Below are 17,694 nucleotides of genomic sequence, written 5' to 3'. Positions count from 1 at the left end.
GGGCTCATGTAGGATTGTGGTCGGTGCAGGCTCAATGGACCTAATGGCCTCCTTCTGCACTGCAGGGATTCTATGAGTCAGACACTCCCTCAGTTCGAAAAACACCCATTAACCACTACTCCCAGTTTTGTGTCACTCTGCTAATTTCATATCCATGTTGCTATTTTCTCTTTAATTCCATGAGCTACATTTGCTCACATGTCCATTGCACAGCACTATATCAAATGCTTTTTGGATATCCATGTACATCACATCAACAGAATTACCCTCATCAACCTTCTCTGTTATTTCATTCGAACACTTCAGCAAGTTAGTTAAAATTGATTTTCCCTTGACAAATCCATGCTGGCTTTTCTTAATTGGGCATTTGTCCAAGTGACTATTAATTTTGTCACAAATATTTGTTCTAGAAGCTTCCCCACTACCAAAGTTAAACTTATGGTTACTGGGCTTTCTGAATAAGGGTGTACCATGTGCAATTCTCCAGTACTCTGGCACTATTCTCAAGTATAAGGATAATTGGAAAGTTATAACCAGTGCCTCTGCAATTTTCACTCTCACTTCCTTCAGTATCCTTGCATACAGCCCACCCTGTCCTGGTGCCTTATCAACTCCAGTAACAGTCTATGCAATTCCTCCTCGTCATCATCTTTAAAGCCTCCAAGTGTCTGAATTATACCCATGACCTGAATAGCATCTTCTTCCTTGGTAAAGACAGATGCAATGTATTAATTTAATACCTCAGCCATGTTCCTTGCCTTCATGTATAAATCTCCTTTTTGGTCCAAATAGAGTCAACTCATCCTCTTATCAACTTTTTACTCTTTATATGCTTATAATTTCTTTTTTGGATTTCCTTTTATGTTAACTGCCAGTCTCTTTTCCTACCACCTTCTTGCATCTCTTACTTGACTTTTCAATTCCACTCCAAACTTTCTCCACTCAGCCTAATTCTCGATTGTGTTTCCCATCTGTCATTAGCACACTTTATCTTAATTTCTATCTCGTCATCCATGAAACTCGGAATTTGTTTCCTTAGCTTTCCTTTTTGTAGGAATATACCTCGACTGTATCTGAACTATCTGGTCTTTAAAGTACATTACAATTTTGCCTGCCAGACTTCTTTCCAATTTATCTGGATCAGATCCATATACCCATGGACGGTGCAAACGTTCATTTAGGGCAGGAGCAAATTATTTCCATCAGTCAAAATATTGATAATTTAACAAGTAGAAAGAGTTTTGCTTTTATCTTTGTACAACATGTTTTTGCCCATTTCTCTTTCATGCAATATGGGTGATGCTGGCTAGACAGCATCTGTTGCTCATCCTTAATTATCCTTAAAGTGGTGGTGAGCTGCTTCCTTGAACTGCTATGTGGTGTAGATATACCAATAGTGCTGTTTGGAAGGGAGTTTATGATTTTGACCTGGCAACAGTGAAAGAATGACGATATAGTCCCAAGTTGTGTAGTCTGTGGCTTGGAGGGGAACTTAGTAGTGTTACCATGTGTCTGCTGCCCTTGTCCTTCTAGGTGGTAGTAGTTGCAGATTTGGAAGGCACTGGTGAAGAAGCCTTGGTGAGTCGCTGTAGTGCATCTTGTAAATGGTAGACACTACAACCACAGTGCATGTTGAAGGTGGTGGGAGCGGATGTTGAAGGTGGTGGGAGCGGATGTTGAAGGTGGTGGGAGCGGATGTTGAAGGTGGTGGGAGCGGATGTTGAAGGTGGTGAATGGAGTGACATTCAATTTGGTCTGCTTTGTCCTGGATCTTCAGGTGTTGTTGGAGCTGAGCTCATTCAGGGAAGTGGAGAGTATTCCATCTCACTCCTGACTTATTTGTTGTAGAGGGTGAACAGGCTTTGGGGAGTCAGGTGATGAGTTACACTTAATCATGTGCAATGGACATTGAAGGTACTGACAAAATATGGTGTATATGAGTGACATTTGTGAAATGCATAGCTCATTTATGCCAGTGCTATTTATAGATTTTGTTATTTTTGACGCTTGTTATTTTATATTTACATAGAGCCTTATACGCAGTAAAATATGCCATGGTGCTTCATCAAAACCTCAGACAAGAGACGATACCAAACCGCAAGAGATATTTGACCAGTTAACCAAAAGCTTGATCAAACTGGTAGACTTTGAAGAGCTTCTTAAACGAAGAGAGCAGTAGAGAAGTTTAGGGAGGGAATTAACAGGGCTGAAATAATGACTTGCTATGGTGAAATGATTAAAATTAAGGATGTGCAACAGGCCATAATTGGAGAGTACAGCAATTTTGTCTATTTGTTGGGTTTGAGGAGGTCACGGAGATAGGGAGGAGTAAAATTGTGGAGGAATTTGAAAACTAGGATGAGAATTTTAAAACTGTGATGTTATCAGACTGGGGGCCAATGTACATCAAGTGGTGATATGTGAATGATATGTGAATGAATCTTGGTGTAAGTCAGGATATAGGAATTCCATAGACATATTGCAACCTTTATAAGGAACATACAAACCTTCAAGTAGTCCAGTCTTTTAAGACAAATTTAAATTTATACCAGTTTAAAAGTTATGATAACAGCTTTCTGCAGTAATACAAAATGTTCACATCTGTTTCTTAAACATACAAACTGACTCAATTACAGGAGCGAATAATGAGAAATTATGCCTAACTGATGGTGAATCATGATCTAGAGGGTATATGTTTCAGACTAGCACTAGAACCACAGGATGAGATTTTCTGGCTCCCTGCAGTGAGTTATCCAGTGGTGAAGGTGGCTCACCAGCGGTTGCTAGCAAGATCTTTTGGTCCTGCCAGACTCAATGGCAATTCTGTTGCTTACCGACCGTGCCACTAGGGAACCAGGACACGGGGTGGGGGTGTCACTTTCAGCAGGACCAGCATGGGAAGGGTTGGTAAACTCTGCCCTAGAGAAAATGAGGAAAATTGAAAAACTATATCCTCATCAGCCTCCTAATCCGTTCACCACTCACTTCAAATCTACACCCTCTAATCACTGATTTTTCTGCTCAGGTAAATATGCTTTTCTTACCCATTCTATCCAATCCCCTCACAATGATGTACATCTCAATCAGATCTCCCCTCAGCCTCTGTTCTTCCAAGGAGAACAACCCCAGCCAGTCCAATCTTTCCTCATAGCTGCAATTTTCCAGTCCTGGCAACATCCTCATAATTGTCTGTACCATTTTGAATGATGAGGTAAACCGATCTGAACTCAAAACTCAGCTGTGGTGTAACTGATGTTTTATGTAGTTCCAGTATAAACATTCCACTGTTCTCTTAATCTACCTCCTCTGGTTACTGAGCCTCCTGCCTGAAAAAACAGATTCGCCCTAAATCCTCATTCAAAATCCTTCATAATTTGAACACTTCTGTGAGATGTTCTCTTTGCTTCTGCTCTAAAGCTTCTCAAGTCATCACACAACTGATATCACTCATTCCTGGTAAATCCTCTCAAAGCACTGACATCCTTCCTGAAGTGTGATGCTCAGAACTAGGCACAATACTCGAGCCAAGGCCTAATCAGTGATTGTTTGAAGGTTTATCATAACTTGTGAGCTTTTTCACTCTATGCCTCAGCCTATAAACCCACATCAATGATACTCTTTCAACAATTTTATCAATTGTTCTGCCACCTTCAAAGATTTGTGTATTTGATCCTCCACATCTCTCCATTTCTTCACCTTGTCCAATGTCTTCTCACATTCATTTTTTTAAAAGTCAGAAAACAACTTACCTCAAAACTATCTCAATACTTTGCAAGATGTCAATGCACCCACTAGATGGGGCACTTGGCAACGCAGCAGTGTAGTTCTGACAAGACATGCAGACTTTAAAAGTCAACTTTGCTCTTTACATACCCTGACTAACCCTACTGTGTGTTGCTCGCATTTTCTAACTATTTTCAGCGTCAAATTGCACCTGGCAAATCTCTGGCTTAAAAATAATTGGTGTGATGCTAGTGATGGATTATAAAACTATAGGTTTAAAAGGACAAATTGAAAATATGATACAACATGATTCGAAAGTACGAAGCCTTAACTACTGGCGGCCTACACCAGCAGATGGAGGGTTGTTTGCTAGGCATTTCAATGAATGGATATAAAATAACAGTAACCGCATTCAATCCAGATCTGTGTCAAAACACAGTGGGATTGGTATTGGAAATTGAATAAAGCTCCATGAAAAAGATTCTCAGCCAAAGCTTACTGAATCAGTGTCTTTTACTGTCTGGTTTTCCAGGGGCGTTTCCACAATGTTACCCTCACGATCCAGCTGACAGCTTTCTCTACTTACTTATAGGAGCCATTCTTTCTGGATGGACCATGTCTTTGATGATGAGCAGCAGCACCAGGAGTGACCATACATCTGCAGCTTCATCTTTCAGTTGGTCATAAGAATTTTCTCCTGAGCACCACTGTGCATGTACCTACACCACAAGTGGTTCAAGAAGGCAGCTTACCACCACCAACTTCTCCAAGGCAATTGGGGCTGGGCAATAAATGTTGGCCTAGCCAGTGAAACTTTCATCCCATGAATGAGTATAAAATAAAGCAGGATCTACAGGACAGGACTGAATTTCTCTGATCTCTTTGTGGAGCAATGCAGGAGGAAGCTGTGCAGCCTGTCAAGGAATCTGCAGCTTGGCTGAATAGGACTTGTTGGACCAGAGAGATCCATGTCTGCCCGTGGTCATCAAGGTCACAAAACTCTCAGTTTCCTCAGCACCATATCGAAAACATTAGCCACATCTTACAGTGCAGGACACAGCTATGTTACAGTTGACTGATTCCCTCTTCACCAGTCAGGGAAATAACTTTGCCAATTGATCTCAACAACCAACAAGACACAGCTCAGGCTTTGCACTAATACTTGACTTCCCTCCTGTGTAGGGATTGATTGTTGTGGACGTCAGGGCACTGGGACACCAGTTAGGAAATTCGTCAGTAGGAAATAGCATCACTAAAGTTCATGTCCAGATAGTGGTTAATCACAGGAACACTATTCTTAAGCTGTTTTTCTACGTACAACTGTTGACTGAGCTGCTGTATTTCTAGGACTTCGTTCTTTAGAAAAATACTATTTGTGACTTCAGTCTTTCAACATTTTAACTTCTAACTGCACTTCAAAGTGATGATGTGGATATGCCGGCGTTGGACTGGGATAAACACAGTAAAAAGTCTGACAACACCAGGTTTTAGTCCAACCGATTTATTTGATAGTAAACTCACTAGCTTTCGAGGGGATTCCCTCTTCTTCAGGTGAATGGAGAGTTCTGGCCTTGGACAGAGCATATAAAGCACAGATAGTTTAGAGATTACTGAAGAGGGAATCCCCTCGAAAGCTAGTGAGTTTACTATCAAATAAATCGGTTGGACTAAAACCTGGTGTTGTCAGACTTTTTACCATACTTCAAAGTGGCTATACTTACATTAAGCCACTCAAATTATTAATTCCTTCGTCCAAATCATTCATGTATATTATGAATACCTGGGGTCTCATCACTGAACACTGTGATATCCCACTAGTCACTGCCTGCCACTCTGGAAAGGAGCAATTTATTCCCACTCTGCTTTCTGTCTGCCAACCAGTTCTCTTTCCACATCAATTCTTTACCCCGAGTACCATGACCTTTACTTTTGCTCACTAATCTCTTGTGTAGGATCTTGTCAAAAGCCTTTTGAAAGTCCAAATATACAACACCCACTGGTTCATCCCTTGTCCACTCTACTGGTCACATCCTCAAAAAATCCCAGAAGATTTGTCTAGAAATGAAGCTCACTCCCAGATGGTAGTTATTGTGCCAAAATAGCCAAGGCCAATTAGATGCCAAGATTGTCCAAAATTCCTCAGGTTAAATTATAAAGGCACAGACTAGAAACTGTTGGAAAAACTCAGCAGATCTGGTAATATCTGTGAGGGAGAGAAACAGAGTTAACATTTCAAGTCTGTGTATGAATCTTCTTCAGAGATTAGACTTGTATTCCTTGAATATCGAAGTTGAAGAGGTGATAGAGTTGTAGTTGTTAAGATGATTACAGGAGTAGACAGTATAGTGAGAAATAAACTATTTCCTCCAGTGTTGGAACAATGTACATAATATGAAAAGTAGAGTTTGGTTAGTTAGTAATGATGGCAGGAAGGATTTCTTCTTGCAAAGAGTAATGCAAATATGTTGAGGCCAGGGGTCAATAGGGACAAGAGGTTTAAAAGACACAATAGTTAGTTTTACAGGGGTAATGGAAATGGTGAAGGGGCCGGAATAGAAACAAAAGATGTACCTGGAGCAGTTGTGCTGCTGTCTGAAAGTTAGAATAAAGAAAGGGAAAAGCCAAAGCATGCAAAATAAAATGGGAGACAGAGAAAGCGGTCTGAAATTGTTGAATTCAGGAGGTTGTGAAAGCACTATTCCTCAAGTTTACATTGAGCTTCACTGGAATAGTGCAGCAGGCCAAGGACAGAGATGTCAATGTGGGAGCAAAGTGGATAATTTGAAGCTCAGGGACATGCTTGAGGACTGAATGGAAGCTCAGGGACATGCTTGAGGACTGAATGGAAATGATCCAGATAGTCAACAAATCTGAGTTTAGTCCCTCCAATATAGAGCAGACCACCACAAAGAGCAGTGAACAAAGTACACAAACTTGAAAGAAGTACCATTAAATTGCAACTTGTTCTGGAAGGGGCGTTTGTGGCCTTGGACGGTGAGGAGGGAGAAGGCAAAAGAGCAGATGTTACATTTACCAGTTCTGAGGAAAGGTCATTGGTATGAAATGTTAACTCTAGTTCTCTGTCCTCAGATGCTCCCAGACCTGCTGAGTACTTCCAGGATTTTCTGTTTTTATTTCAGATTTCCATTAGTTGGAATATTCTGCTTTTTGATCATTTCAGAAATTTAGTTTCAAATACAATATGCTATGACAGCCATTTGAGACTATAAATGACTGAGATATCAAATGGAAAGAACAGAGAGATTTTGATTTCCAGAATTAAAACATACACAAGGTTAAAATGTTTAAACATAAAATATCACATTCTGAATTGCAAAGTGGTGATACAATTCTTAACGTATGTGACAAGAACACCAAGTTCCCTTCCAAGCCACAGACAATACTGACTGGAACGATATTGCTATTCCTTCACTATCTGTGGATCAAAATTCTGAACTCCCTTCCTAACAGCGCTATGAGGTGTACTTACACCACATGAGCTGCAGCAATTCAAAAATGCAGTTCATCACCAACTTCTTAAGAGGCAATTAGGGTGGGCAATAAATTCAGCCTAACCAGCAATGCCCATGCCCATGAAAGAATGAATTTTAAAAATTGGATGCATCAATTCTTTAAAAGAATATAATGAGACCAGTGTATTCAAAGTAATGAGTTGGAATGTATCAGATCAGCAGCAACTCCCCATTAGCACATCAATTGCCGTAAGGTTTTTAAAAAATTGTTCTGAGCTAATGCTATGAATTTTCATCTTACCTTCAATGCATATGTTGTCATATCTGTCAGCCAAGACCATACAGAAATTAGGCGTTTTGACATTTAATTATCTCTATCCAATCCTCCTTCCAGTTTAGGGAATAAAATGGTCAACTTCCTGTCACACTAAGTCTTGTCACTGTGTGTAGAGAGCTGACTATATAATACAGGTCTTTCATAATCACAGTATAGATGACTGGGTCAATTAAAATTTAAACTCTGGTTTTGAAAACAAATTAAATGCTTCAATATAATTGAAGTGAAAAAAAAAATTCCATCAGAGTGCGATGGAATAATTCTGATGGACCTGTCTGAGCAAACTTCTGAATATACATAGCATGTTAGAAGGTAGCGCAATACCAAGCCTTTTGTGGGATAGATTGGAAGTGTCTCAAGTATAGCAGAACTCATATGTAAATAGTCATTTGGTAACATAAAACTTTAGTACTGTTGAAATTAAAATACATGTCAAAGCTTTTTATCCGGCATTCATCAGGACACACTGTAAGTAAACCAATAAAAGGGGAAAACAACAATTTATGCTCTATGAGAGGAGAGTACTGATTGATTGGTAAGAGACATTGTCATGGTGAATACACCAGTTGAGGGAGATTGACAGTTACCTGCCAAGTATTAAGCTTAAACTAGGCATTGCCCAGCAGGAATAAGTCAACAGATGGCTGTCACTTATTTTGTTTAAATAAAACAGGCACAATGCATTGCTACGAAACCAAAGGTAGTTTTAAGCAATTTATATTTGGATGGATAAATGTTAGAGATAAGGTATAGTTTTAGGTTGAAAGTAATGTTTCCGTGTCAGGAAAGAATCCCATAGTTCATGCTGAACAAAAGTGTTTGCCTATGTGGGGGTTAGTTTCAGTTCCAGGTGAGATCCTATTGTGATAGAGAGAGCTTTGGTGTGAAAGGCAAATATTGTTGCTTGGCAACTAAAGAGGTTTTCTGGGGTGGTAAGCAGCTTTATTTTTATTTTCAACTGAAAACAATTTTAAGCAGTTGATACAGATCATACCTTTCAGCTCTGCTAAGAGAAGCTAAACTACACTTTTAGCTTTGCCATAAGAAAGAAAACCTATAATAGAGTAATGGTTCAGATAGCCAATGCCAAAAATCTAAAGAGCAACTAGTTTCCAGGGAACAAAGAAGAAACTGGGAAATAGAATAGAATAATTTTCAGGGACACCAGGCAAGGCTGAGCAGAGATTGATTGGTGAGGATACTAGAGAAATATTTTCTAAAAGTAATCCTGAAATTTTAAATGTCTATCATCTACAAATAAAATACAAAGTATTGATTGTATATCAGAATTAGTGTAACTGTGAAAACCTGAAAGGGTAATTCTGAAATCTTGGCATGGACTTACTGCTAAAAGTGGAGTGGAAGACATGATCTGGATTTTGCAATGTGGATCGCTAAGTAAACGTATTAGCATTCGAGAAGATTTTAAAGTGCATTTTGGGAGTGGCATTTAGACCGTCCGAATCGTTTGACATTGTGCAGCTTCAAGGAAGGGACGGACACTCACATATATAAAATTTATATATATGGGTTCAACCTGTGTGGGCGTGAATTCCCATATTCTCCAGATCACTAACACCAACATAATATGGTCTCCATATTATAAAGAGGATCTGGAGACAAATGGAGAAAATGTAAAACTGATTCCCAAGGATGATATCAGCACCAAGAGGTTGCTGTTATCGGCAAAGTCAGAATTAGATTGGGACTCTTCCCTCCAGAAAGGAAAAACTAATAAAGGTCTTTAAAATGATGAAGGAGTTAATAGGGGTCAACTTGGAAAAGCTTGATTCACTCGTGGGGAGCTCAAGTTCAGATTAATAAGAGTAATACATTTAATAAGGAATTGAGGAGAAAATTCTTTACCCAGAGATTGGTGAGAATGAGTGTTTGAGATGAGTTGCACAGATGCACTTAAGGGGAAGTTAGCTAAACACAAGGGAGAAAGGAGTATGCATTGACAAGGTGTGAAGGATGTGAGGAGTCTTGTATCTTGCAGTAACACAGATATAAGCTGTTAAACCATATATTTTTTAAAATACGGAAGGACTGTGTATTGCCGGAAGCTGAACTGGGTTTTTCCCTTTAAAAAGGATCTGAAGTTCACCTTTAGAATGGTAGCAAGGAAATTACGTGAGCAGCATGGTACTTGATGGGGGACAGCAGTTTGCTTTGCACAGCAATTATTTCAAATGATGCGGGAAAAAAATGGTTTAAAAGGCAAAGGTACACTCCTCCCATCCCAGTCCTAACAATGCCTGATGGGCTAAATGATGGGTTTCCTTTCTGTAATTTATATATCACAAACCTTGAAATTCAGATTTATGCACAAATAAAGCATCAGCCCAATAATAGCCCAAACCAGGATACTGAAAAAGGACAGAGCAGTTAAATGCTTAGATTGAATTGGCCTAGGTTCTGGCCTGAATTGGTCAGGGGCACAGAATGAACAGCTACAAATCGTCAGTAACAAGCTACAAATTGTACTTTTCACTGAAGTCCTGTTAGGTATGAGGTCTTTACCTTCACAGGATAGTCCATGAGAGGTAACACCAGAAAGACTTTCACGGCAGACATTGCAGAATGTAGGTCGGGCGTGGGAGCAGGCGTACCAGTTATGCATCCCTGAGAAATGCTCCACGTTAAACTGTGCGGTCTGGCAAAGGAGAAAGCAGATAAAAGCAAATTACTGCAGACGCTGGAATTGGAAACAAAAACAGGAAATGCTGGAAAATCTCAGCGAGTCTGACAGCTATTGTGAGAAGAGAGCAGAGATAACGTTTCAAGTCTGGATGATCCTTTGTCAGGGGAAAGTTTATCATGCAAAGTTCACAAAACGTACAAAATGCTGATTCAGCTCTTTTAGTTCATTTGTTTAATGAACACAGTATCACTTAGCCCTTCCATCTTCGTCAACAGAAACCCATGAGTTCCAAATGGATCAGTACGATATTCTTACCTCTTCCTACAACGCAATGAAAACTTCATCTCACACAGCTAACATTACAATTTTATGCTCTGCTGCAGAGTTTTCTGTTGACACAAACATGTACAAGAAATTCTGGGTGGCTGGATAAGAACATAAGTAGTCAATTTTTAAAAAAACCTTCTATGAGATCACCATCCACAGCTCTCTGAGCCACCATGCCACCCTTTCAGTTCTCAATCAATCAAATCAGTCTCAATTAGTAGACTAGGAGATGTTTGGAGATTTCCTGCAAGGAGGCTGACCTGCAATTCCTTCAATGTTCTACCTGTGAAGTTGTTTGCTCTCAATTTGCACTTATTATGGGAGAGAATATCACAGAACGTATGAAGAGTTCATTGTAGGTGGAAGCTTACTTCATAGTGCTCTCGACTCTGGACAGATTTTAATGAAGAGATCCAGTCCTCCATTTCCTTTCTGTTCTCTGCACAAAGTATTAGTCTTCTGAATGGTGTAATTACCTGAAACACAAATTTCCAAATGAGTAAACTAATTATATAAAAATAAAACATGTTTGAAAGGTAAACAGTTCTACCAAGTTATTTATAAAATATAGCTGCATTGTGCTTTGAAGTAAGAAGTCTTGTCCTTTGAAGTGAGGATTGTTACCTAAAATAAATTCTTTGTTCTTTTTGACGAGGCAGTCTTCCCAGCTTCTGCAGCAGTACATGAGATGAAGCAGGCAATGTGCATAACAGCTGAGAAAACGCAACAACTGTCCAATAAAAAAGATAAGTCGCCATAGTCCCAGACGACCATAGGTTTCTCTCCCCTTTGAGCTGGAGAGTTGACTCGTAATTTATCCTGAGGATCACTGCGCCTCAAGCTGGGGGGGGGGGGGGGGGGGGGGGGCAAGGTTGAGAAGGCGGGCCTTTATGAATAACCTCAGACTTTACAGGAACTGAACCTGCGCTGTTAGCATCACTCTACATTACTAACCAGCTGTCTAGCCGACTGAGTTAAATAGCACACCAACCCAGCTCCAATATGACTCTTCTTTGGAACTCCAGGCAGTTCTAGTAGCTGCCAGACCAGCTGAGTTTTCCCAGCACTTTCAGTTTTTATTTCAGATCTCCAGTATCCACGATATTTTGCTTCAATTTAACTGATATTTTTTGCTGATTTTCTCATTCATTTCCAACAAAGTTTTACTTTGAAATGAATGGTGATCATACCAAGGCATTGTGGATTATATGAATCACAGCATAACAAAGAATAAGGGGCTATGAGACTAACACTTGAATCAAATACAGCTTGGGGCACCAATAGTCAGCTTTATACCAAGATTGGAAGCAATCTCCACATCAGAAAACTAACTACTGCCATCACTTCCAGAAGTCAATTCTCTTATTGGGTGAAACCTTTAATTAAGCTGCAGAGAATATTTAGGTTATTCTGATTTTGTTTTCAAGAGGGAGTCATATTCAGCCTCATGAATTGTTTTGGTTAAAATACTTCAGTGACATTTTAGAAGAAAAATATCATTCTATTAAATGCACTAAATGATCTACTGCATTGTTACGCATGATGGGGCAGATGACAAGTCCCTTGTTTTATGGCAGTGTGCAAGTAATGTGGCATTAATGAATATGTTACAGGATGCAAATGTGATGCTAATAGGAGGGGTGTATAACATGCTTGATTTTTCATCCATCACTAGGAGATCACCTATGCCATTGCTCAGAGTTCGACAATACACCAAAGTGAACAGTGAGATTTTAACTCATTCAACCGACTGGCTGAGAGTTAAAATTGAACTGAAAAATATCTAATGTGTGACATTTGGAGTGTGACAGTTCGAGTGCAACAGGTAGTAAATGTGATACAGAGAGAAAATGCAGGATTATGTACAAGTCTGCCGTGGTGCTCATGGTGAATTGAAGGGTTTTTAAGAACATAGGTGGCAGAAAGAAAGACTTCTGTTCACTGTCAGTAAATCTCTGTGTTTTGCAGCCTAATCAAGTGCTTTAGAAATGCAATCCCTGTTGTAATGTACGAAATGTCGTAAGCAATTTGTACTCAGCAAGCTCTCAAAAACAGCAACACAATAATGGTCAGATTATGTTTTAGTGATGTTGGTTGAAAGGTAAGTACTAGCCAGGCTATTGGGTTAGTACTTCTGTATTCATCTGAAACACTGGGATTTTTTTGTCTACCTGAGTGTGGACAATTTAAAGTCTCACACAGAAGGTGATATCTCTGGCTGTGCAGCGCAACTTCGGTACTGTAATGGAATGTCAGCCTGAATTCAGTGATGGAGTCTCTGGAATGCGACTTCAACCCCACAACCTTCTGACGGAAAGGCAAGAGTGCTATCCACTCCCACTGTTGATACCATGTAGTATTAAAATGGGCACTGCTTTATCAGCAATGAGGGTGGGCTGAGACCTGACAGCATTGAGAAAGGAACAGGATTTTGCTGTAGTTTGGTGTTTCCTGGGCTTGGAAGGCCAAAGTGAGGATGTCAGGATTTATGAAATACTTGACAAGATGGTCACAAAAGCAAGTGCAGGGATCTGGGAGTCTGGATCTGGGGTCAAGGGGAACAGGAAATATGGTCCAGTGATTTGTGAGCACATTGAGGGGCCCTGGAAATTTGACTGGGAGCTAGAATGTTCTAGGGTACAGCAGACCTGAGAATGGGTTTTTGGAGCAATGTTGGTGAGGTGAAGGGGGTTGGGTGTTGATCTCAAGTGTTGAGAGTTTCTGGGCTCTGTCAAACCCGAATCTAACATCCTTCAGAGAGTAAATGAACCAAGAGAATGAGATCCTTTTGAACCAAAGGTGCCAACTACTAACATACCCAACCTGAAAGCTTCCTTAACCATCCCAGCTACAGCCTCTTTTAAACTCGCAGGTAACTCTCATTGTCAGCTAGTTTGCCTTTATATTCCTACCGTAAAGCATTCAGATGTGAATTATCTGATGCTTAAAAGTCAGAAGGCAGAAATACACCTTTGGCATGTGCCAGGAATGGAAAATGCCACTTTTGTACATTCAGAGATTAAAAAAAAGAAGTGATAACTCAATCCATAAACTTAAACAGTGACTTTCAACATCTTGGGTTGTACCTCCTGGTTCCCCAAAGCCTGTCCACCATCTACAAGTCACAAGTTGGGAGTATGATAGAATACTCCACTTGTCCAAGTGAATGCAGCTCCAACAACACTCAAGAAGCTCAACACCATCCAGGACAAAGCATCCCCTTTGATTGGCACCCTGCCCACCACTTTTTACATTCACTCGCAAGACTTCTGAGATAGCATCTTCCAAACCCACGACCTCTATCACCTTGAAAGATAAGGACAGCAGAAACAAGGAAAGACCACCCCTACAAGTTGCCCTCCAAGTCACACACCATTCTGACTTGGAAAGAGTTCAACATTTTAAGTTTAAGAATAATGGTGGAGAGATATTGGGAGAGAGTGATGAGATCAACAATGTCAAAGGCAACAGACAGACTCAGAAGGAAGGACAGTTGACCATGGTCACACCTCACATCATCCACAAGTTTAGACATTCCATTTCATATAATTTATTTGTACTGATTAATAATTACTAGGGATAGCAGAGACAGAATCCTGGAATGAGCTGATCTGTGTTGGCGATAGTAATTATTAATGGTCTTTATAAAGTGGAACGTTGTTTAGCAAATGCTCCTAATGAGAACTGTGACCACAAGTATCCGCATTTCCCCTGATTAGCCAATTAAATATCTAATGTGACTTTCTTTTGGATCCAATGAAGTTTTGCTTCAAATCTCCCATGGGCCATTTTAGCAAATTTGTGCGACAAATTTGAGCTATTCACAAATGCATCCCCAACAAACTGTTGTTAAGTTTGTGAGGCATAACCTTAACTTTATCAAGTCATGTTATCCTCCATTTATAGCATTGAATTGCTGTTGTTACATTTTGCACTTGTACTTTTCCTACCACGTGTCAATCTAACAGAACTGATGGGACCTCTTCTAGTTTTTTAGTCACATAGTATTTCCTGGAGAGCAGCTGCATTCTCTACTTGCTCCTGCTTCTCAGTTCAATATTACATACATTTTTAATCTCTAAGAATATGTAACCTACATATTTTTGATTATAACTTCCACTTCCTGAAATAAGAAGTGAATATACTTCATTTGCACAATGAGAAATTATGTGGATGGAACCCTATCCCCAAGAAAATTCTTCCAATTTGGATTCATCGTGAACATTACCACCTCATAGGGGAGAATGAAGAACCAATTTGTATTTCCCAATCTGAAAGACCCTCCATTGTGTTGATTGTCAGAGGATCAGATGTTAATCCGGAGCCCTGTCGGCTCTCTTAGAACAATCCTACAGTTTTATTTCAAAGGGCAACTGGGAACTTCTTCCTGGTATCCTGATCAACACTTATTTCTCAACATAACTAAAACAGGCAGTCTGGTGATTATCATCTTGCTGTTTCTGGGGCCCTGGCTTGTGCAAATTGGCTGCCACGTTTTTCACATCACGACAACGACTGCACTTTCAAAAGTACTCAACCAGGTTGTGTAGTATATTGGAACACTGAAGTTCCAATATACTACACATATCAATGTAAGATCTTTCTTAAGTTCTTTTCACAACCAATGGTGTAGCCCTGTGGCATTGTTTTGAAATGAGCGAATACAACATTCAATTAGCACATGGAAAGATTCTACAAGCAGCAATGATCTGTACTAATGAAAAATTCTGTGTTAAGGGAGAGCTTAGAGAGATCTGGTTTGCATCCATCTGTTGGAGCTTTCATTAATGGTTGCAATCTTTGAGTACCACATTGAACTGCCAACCTAGACCATGAATTAAAATCCTCGCAATGATGCTTAAACGCACATCCTTCCAATTTGGAGACAGGAATACTTAACCAAAATGACAGCTGACACTTCTGAAAGTCAAAAGCTAAAATATTGCAGATACTGGAATTCTGAGTATCTTCCAAACTCACAACCACTACTGCCTAGAAGGACAAGGGCAGCAGGTACCTGGAAAACCACCACTTGCAATTTCCCTTCCAAGTCATTCATCACCCTGACTTGGAAATATATCGTAGAATCATACAGTGTAGAAGAGATCCTTTGGTCCATTGAGTCCACAGCAACACATTAGAAACACCTGAACTCTCACCTAATCCCATTTACCAGCACTTGGCCCATAGTTCTGAATGTTATGGAATGCCTAGTGCTCATCCAATTACGTTTTAAAGGATATGAGGCAACCTGCCTTTACCACCCTTCCAAGCAGCAGATTCCAGATTGTTACCAACCTCTGGGTAAAAAAGTTTTTTCCTCACATTCCCCCTAAGACATGTGCCCCTCACCTTGAACCTATGTCCTCTCATGACTGACCCTTCAACTAAGGGGAATATCTGCTCCTAATCCGATCTATTCATGTCTCTCATAATTTTGTACATCTTGATCAGGTCACCCCTCAGTCTTCTCTGCTCCAACGAAAACAAGATGTGGATATGCCAGCGTTGGACTGGGGTAAACACAGTAAAAAGTCTGGCAACACCAGGTTTAAGTCCATCCGATTTATTTGATAGTAAACTCACTAAACTAGTAATAGTGAGCTTACTATCAAATAAATTGGTTGGACTTAAACCTGGTGTTGTCCAATGAAAACAACTCAAACCTATCCAACCTCTTTTCATAACTTAAATGTTCCATCCCAGGCAACATCCTGGTGAGTTTCCTTTGCACCCCTCCAATGCAATCACATACTTCCTATAATGTGGTGATGAGAACTGCACAGTACTTCAGCTGTGGCCTCACCAAAGGTCTATACGACTCTAACATGATTTCCCTACTTTTGTAACCTATGCCTCAATTGATAAAAGCAAGTGTCCCATATGCCTTTTTCACCATCATACCAACACATCTTCCGCCTTCAGAGCTCTGTGGATAAACACACCAAGGTTCCTTTGTTCCACAGAACTTCCTAGTGTCCTACATTCATTGAGTACTTCCTGGTCAAATTATTCCTTCCAAAGTTCATTACCTTAGGATTTTCAGGGTTAAATTCCATCTGTCACTTATTTGCCCATTTGACCATGCCGTCCATATCTTCTTGTAGTCCAAGACACTCCGCCTCACTGTTAACCACCCGGCCAATCTTTATGTCATCCCGCAAACTTAGTAATCCTGCCTCCCACATAGTCATCTATGTAATTTATATAAATGATGAATAATAGGGGGCCCAACACAGATACCTGTGGTTTACATTGGGTTCCAGTCACTAAAGCAGCCTTCTGTCATCACCCTCTGTCTTCTGCCAATGTTAAATCCACTTTATCAAATTACCCTGTATCCCATATGCACTTATCTCCTTTACAAGTCTTCCATGTGGGACCTTGTCAAAGGCTCTGCTGAAATCTATATAAAATATATCAACTACACTACCTCATCGACACACCTGGTCACCTCCTCGTTTTTATTCCTAAGCTCCAGCCACAAAGCTTCATTTGATGCACTCTGCAAGATATCATCTTTTCTGACTGCAGGTACATAGTCTTTAACTTATAGAATAGAATCCTGTAGTGCACAGAGAAGTCATTCGGCCCATCGAGTTTGCACCAACCACAATCCCACCCAGGACCCATCCCCACAATCCCCTACATTTACCCCAGCTAGTCCCCCTGGCACCTGGGGCAATTTAGCATGGCCAATTCACCTAACCCGCACATCTTTGGACTTATCACTGTTCCTTCACTATTGCTGGGTCAAAATCTTGGAAATCCCTCCCTAACAGCACTGTGAGTGCATCTATACCTCAGGAGTTGCAGTGATTCAAGAAGGTAGCTCACCACCACCTTCTTCAGGGCACTTAAGTGATAGCCAATAAATACTGGCTTAGCTAGCAATGCCCTCATCCTATAGATTAATAAAGAAAATAACAAAAAAAAAATGCTGGAAATATCAGCAGGTCTGACAGAATCTGTGGAAAGAACAGCCATTCTAATGAAAGGTCAGAAGATTTAGGTATTAACTTTATTTCTTTCTCCACAGATGCTGTCAGACTGCTGTGTATTTTCCAACATTTTATGATTTTACGTGTAATAACTATAATAACTTCGGTGCACTCAAATAAACAAAATAGCTGAAAGAAAGAGATTACAATGTACTGTCCAAAATATATAGGCCTGATATTGGAAAGACA

At 40.1% G+C, this 17,694-nt stretch overlaps 1 protein-coding gene across 4 annotated transcripts in view; it reads right to left on the bottom strand.

Moving 5' to 3' along the window:
- The window catches only part of dgkh (diacylglycerol kinase, eta), a 522,666-nt gene that overhangs the window by 159,935 nt on the left and 345,037 nt on the right, over positions 1 to 17,694 (bottom strand). For all 4 annotated transcript variants that reach the window (XM_080204138.1, XM_080204137.1, XM_080204139.1 and 1 more), the window contains 2 exons: positions 10,876 to 10,980; positions 10,057 to 10,189 (listed from right to left, as the gene is read on the bottom strand). In XM_080204138.1, the coding sequence (XP_080060264.1) occupies positions 10,057 to 10,189; positions 10,876 to 10,980 (238 nt within the window). The remainder of the gene's footprint in view (positions 1 to 10,056; positions 10,190 to 10,875; positions 10,981 to 17,694) is intronic.

Source organism: Carcharhinus amblyrhynchos, chromosome 15 (assembly GCF_965287045.1).
Source record: "Carcharhinus amblyrhynchos chromosome 15, sCarAmb.v2.hapA, whole genome shotgun sequence".
Lineage (NCBI taxonomy): Eukaryota > Metazoa > Chordata > Chondrichthyes > Carcharhiniformes > Carcharhinidae > Carcharhinus > Carcharhinus amblyrhynchos.
This window is presented reverse-complemented; position numbering and strand designations above follow the sequence as displayed.